The following is a 6,000-nucleotide window of genomic DNA, read 5'->3' as shown; positions in this document are numbered from 1 at the left end:
CCAATTGTCTGTTTGTGAATTTGCTGATGATGATGATTGGGGCTTTCTTTAGTTTATGTGCTTTTGTCTTTGTCTGCATGTATTAGCAAACTTGTGTTTGTGTGGGGGGGAGGAAGTGTGTACACATGATGGGGAGTCATATTTGTAGCATTAGAGAAGATTTTTTTTAATTTTGATTAGAGCATCACAGCAAAGGCTTATGGATGCCTGGTGTGACTAATACATTCATACAGAAAATGTAACATAAAGACGCTCATGAAAATATAACGCAGTCTCAGAAACTCTTATTTTTAAATATATTCATGTTTTTCTTTGATCTGACAGTTTCGTTTCTTAAGGCAGAGGTATATTTAAAGGGGCATTTCACCACGATCACTCCCACCATGTCTGCTAACACCACGATCACTCCCACCATGTCTGCTAACACCACTATCACTACCGCCATGTCTGCTAACACCACTATCACTCCCGCCCATGTCTGCTAACACCACTATCACTCTCGCCATGTCTACCAACACCACTATCACTACCAACATGACTTCTACTTCCATGACCACTATCTCCTTGACTACTAGCACTACCAGGACTGCTACCTCCATGATCACTATCTCCATGACCACTATCACTATGGCTATTACTACCAGGACTGCTACCTCCATGACCACTATCTCCATGGCTATTACTACCAGGACTGCTACCTCCATGACCACTATCTCCATGACCATTATCTCCATGACCACTAACACTATGGCCCTTACTACCAGGACTGCTACCTCCATGACCACTATCTCCATGACCACTATCTCCATGACCACTATCACTACGGCTATTACTATCAGGACTGCTACTTCCATGACCACTATCTCCATGACCACTTTCACTACGGCTATTACTACCAGGACTGCTACCTCCATGACCACTATCGCCATGACTAATGCTGCCACTGGGGCTTGCTCCGTTGGTGCCACTCCGGCCACCGCTGCTTCTGCTGCTACTCCGACCACCGCTGCTTCTGCTCTGGCCACCGCTGCTTCTGCTCTGGCCACCGCTGCTTCTGCTTCTGCTCTGGCCACTGGCACTACCAGGACTGCTACCTCCTTGACCACTATCTACATGACCACCGCTACTACCAGGACTGCTACCTCCATGACCACTATCTCCATGACCACTGCTACTACCAGGACTGCTACCTCTATGACCACTATTTCCATGACCACTGCTACTACCAGGACTGCTACCTCCATGACCACTATCTCCATGACCAGTATCCACATTACCACTAACCCTACGGCTTTTACTACCAGGACTGTTACCTCCATGACCACTATCTCCATGACCACTATCCGCATTACCACCAACCCGGCTATTACTACCGGGATTGCTACGTCCATGACTACTAACACCACGACTAATGCTGCCACTGTGGATCGCTCTGCTGGTGCCACTCCAGCCACCGTTGCTTCTGCTCGAGCCACCGCTGCTTCTGCTCCGGTCACCGCTGCTTCTGCTTCTGCTCCGGCCACTGCTGGTTCTGCTGCTACTCCGGCCACTGCTGCTGCTGCTTCTGCTCCATCCTCTCTTTGATCTCCTCACCCGTGTGTGCTAGAGAAGTATACATATAAAAATGATGTTAGTGTATATAAATAATATTTGTGCAATCAGTGAGTAATGATAATTTCAATATTCAAGTTGAAAGCATCTGTAGTGATAAATGATAATACACCCTGTCTGTGTGATATTAGAAGTTCCTTTAGATGTATTTGTGAACAAAGAAAAAATTATTCAGCAGCAAAATACAATAACCAAAGCTACTTTTATTCTTCCTCTCTTACTATTAGAGTTTGTGGTGCATTATTTCATGTGGTTTTTAGCACTTTGCACTTGCAGTAAACAGGTTGTCTGGATGACTATTAAGGAAGAACATGGTATAACTTAGTCTTAGGTAGAGTGTACAATGTGAATATAAAATCCATCGGTGCTGTCCAAATGGCTCCAACAGACCTACAGAGCCTCCAATGTTCCCACAATTCTCTGCTCTATATTCTACTACCATATGCATCATTTGTTCTGTTCTCCATAGGGAGAACTGAATGAAGAGAAGTGTCATACATTCACCTAGCTTCATTCACTCCAATTCCAACCAGACCTGCCAAGTGATCCCAGTCCTGAGCCCAAACCAATCCCAGAATCTAACACCCCTTTTATGCCATTGCACTCCTCCACATGCCCCTGTTATGCCATCACACTCCTCCACATGTCCCTTTTATGCCATCACACTACTCTAAATGCCCCTTTTATGCCATCATACTCCTCCACATGCCCCTTTTATGCCATCACACTACTCCACATGACACCTTTATGCCATCACACTACTCCACATGCCCCTTTTATGCCATCACACTACTCCACATGTCCCTTTTATGCCATCACACTCCTCCACATGCCACTATTATGCCACTGCACTCCTCCACATGCCCCTTTTATTCCATCACACTACTCCACATGTCCCTTTCATGCCATCACACTAGTCTAAATGCCCCTTTTATGCCATCAAACTCCTCCACATGCCCCTTTTATGCCATCACACTACTCCACATGCCACTTTTATGCCATCACACTACTCCACATGTCCCTTTTATGCCATCACATTCCTCCACATGCCACTATTATGCCACTGCACTCCTCCACATGCCACCGCACTACTTGACATGCCACTTTTTATGCAATCACACTCCTCTACATGCCCCTTTTATGCCATCACACCCCTCCACATGCCACTTTTGCCATCACACTCCTCCACATGCCCCTTTTATGTCATCACACTCCTCCACATGCCACCGCACTACTTGACATGCCACTTTTTATGCCATCACACTCCTCTACATGCCCCTTTTATGCCATCACACTACTCCACATGTCCCTTTTATGCCATCACACTCCTCCACATGCCACTATTATGCCACTGCACTCCTCCACATGCCCCTTTTATTCCATCACACTACTCCACATGTCCCTTTCATGCCATCACACTAGTCTAAATGCCCCTTTTATGCCATCAAACTCCTCCACATGCCCCTTTTATGCCATCACACTACTCCACATGCCACTTTTATGCCATCACACTACTCCACATGCCACTTTTGCCATCACACTCCTCTACATGCCCCTTTTATGCCATCACACTCCTCCACATGCCACCGCACTACTTGACATGCCACTTTTTATGCAATCACACTCCTCTACATGCCCCTTTTATGCCATCACACCCCTCCACATGCCACTTTTGCCATCACACTCCTCTACATGCCCCTTTTATGCCATCACACTCCTCCACATGCCACCGCACTACTTGACATGCCACTTTTTATGCCATCACACTCCTCTACATGCCCCTTTTATGCCATCACACTCCTCCACATGTCACTTATGCCACTTTCTAATGCAATCACACTCCTCCACATGCCACTTTTATGCCACTGCACTCCTCCACATGCAACTTTTTATACCATCACACTCCTCTACATGCCCCTTTTATGCCATCACACTCCTCCACATGCCACTTATGCAGCTACACTCCTCCACATGCCACTTTCTGATGCAATCACACTCCACCACATGCCACTTTTATACCACTGCACTCCACATACCACTTTTATGCCACTGCATTCCTCAACATGCCACTGTTTATGCCATCAAACTCCTCCACATCCCACTTTTATGCCACTGCACTCTTCCATATGCCACTTTTGATGCCATCACAGTCCTCCACATGCCAATGTTTTGCCATCATACTCCTCCACATGCCACTTTATGCCATCAAACTCCTCCACATGCCCCTTTTATGCCATCACACTCCTCTACATGCCCCTTTTATGCCATCACACTCCTCCACATGTCACTTATGCCACTTTCTAATGCAATCACACTCCTCCACATGCCACTTTTATGCCACTGCACTCCTCCACATGCAACTTTTTATACCATCACACTCCTCTACATGCCCCTTTTATGCCATCACACTCCTCTACATGCCCCTTTTATGCCATCACACTCCTCCACATGTCACTTATGCCACTTTCTAATGCAATCACACTCCTCCACATGTCAATTTTATGTCACTACACTCCTCCACATGCCACTTTTATGCCACTACACTACTTCACTTATCCCTTTTATGCCATTACACTTCTCCATATGTCCACATGACCATTTTATGCCAACACACTCCTACCCTTAAATAGATAGATATGAGATAGATAGATAGATAAATAGATAGATGATAGATATGAGATAGATAGATATATAAGATAGATAGAAAGCTAGATAGATATGACATAGATAGACAGTTATTAGATAGATATACATAGATAAATAGATATGAGATAGATAGATATGAGATAGATAGCTAGCTATGAGATAGATAGTTATGAGATAGATATACATAGATAGATATGAGTGAGTGAGATAGATAGATAGATATGAGATAGATAGATATGAGAAAGATATGAGATAGATAGATAGATAGATAGATAGATAGACATGAGATAGATAGATAGATATCAGTGAGATAGATAGATAGATAGATAGATAGATAGATATGGGATAGATGGATATGAGCTAGATAGATATGAGATAAAAAGAAAGATGAATATAATATAAATATATATGAGAAAGATAGATGAGACAGATAGCTAGATAGATATGAGATAGATAGACATGAGATAGATACATATGAGAAAGATAGACAGATATGAATTACTGTAGATATGAGATAGATAGATACATAGATAGATAGATAGATAGATAGATAGATAGATAGATAGACATGAGATAGATAGATATGAGTGAGATAGATATGAGATATATGTGAGATAGATAAATAGATATGAGATAGATAGATATGACATAGATATGAGATAGATAAATATGAGATAGATTTTATATATATATATATATATATATATATATTCCAAGGGTGAACCGGCACTCAAAAAATAATAGAGATATGTGCCAGGGTGCCTTCTGTAAGTGTCCAATATTCATGCAAAGAATCAGCGGCACTCCTGGACTGGTATCATAAGCAAAAAAAGGGTTTAATACATGCCAAACTGCCGACGTTTCAGAGCCAGACACGGCCCTTTTCTCAAGGCTGGCATAACAATATTAAATATATGAACAGCATGAGATAGATAGATAAATAGATAGAAAGATAGATAGATATGAGATAGATAGATGATATATAGATATATATATTAGATAGATATGAGATAGATAGATAAATATATAGATATTATATAGATATGAGATAGATAGATAAATATATAGATATTAGATAGATATGAGATAGATATATATGAGATAGATATTAGATAGAGAGTTGTTTGTGAAATAGATAGATATGAGATAGATATATATGAGATAGAAATGAGATAGATATATAGATAGATAGATAGACAGATAGATATGAGATAGATGGATAGATATGAGATAGATAGACAGATAGATAGATGTATATGAGATAGATATGCAATATATATATATATATATATATATATATATATATATATGAGACAGATAGATATGTGAGAGATAGATAGATAGATAGATAGATATGAGATAGGTAAATAGACATGTGATAGATAAACATGAGATACTGTAGATAGATAGATAGAAATGAGACAGATAGATATAGCGATAGGTAGATAGATATGAGACAGATATATAGATAGATCGAAATGAGATAGATATGATATATATAGATAGATAATCCTGTATATAGATAGATATAAGATAGATAGAAATATTTGAGATATATATATATATATACTGTATATGAGACAAAGATAGATAGATAGATAGATAGATATGAGATAGATATAATAAGCTAGATATATAGGAGATGGATGGATGGATAGATATGATATATATATATATATATATATATATATATATATATATATATATATATATATATATATATATTAGGGGTGTGCACCGGCC

General features: G+C 40.5%; 1 protein-coding gene across 1 annotated transcript in view; it reads right to left on the bottom strand.

Moving 5' to 3' along the window:
- Positions 1 to 212: 212 nt before the first annotated feature.
- LOC148508515 (uncharacterized) overlaps positions 213 to 6,000 on the bottom strand; it is a 143,903-nt gene continuing 138,115 nt past the window's right edge. The window contains exon 5 of the mRNA XM_088444417.1: positions 213 to 1,602. Within this exon, the coding sequence (XP_088300543.1) occupies positions 463 to 1,602 (1,140 nt within the window). The 3' untranslated portion in view covers positions 213 to 462. The remainder of the gene's footprint in view (positions 1,603 to 6,000) is intronic.

The sequence above is a fragment of the Taudactylus pleione genome, unplaced genomic scaffold (assembly GCF_031769625.1).
Source record: "Taudactylus pleione unplaced genomic scaffold, aTauple2 ptg000362l, whole genome shotgun sequence".
NCBI classification, from domain to species: Eukaryota; Metazoa; Chordata; class Amphibia; order Anura; family Myobatrachidae; genus Taudactylus; species Taudactylus pleione.
The sequence above is the reverse complement of the archived record's forward strand: the minus strand, read 5'-3'. Positions and strand labels throughout refer to the sequence as shown.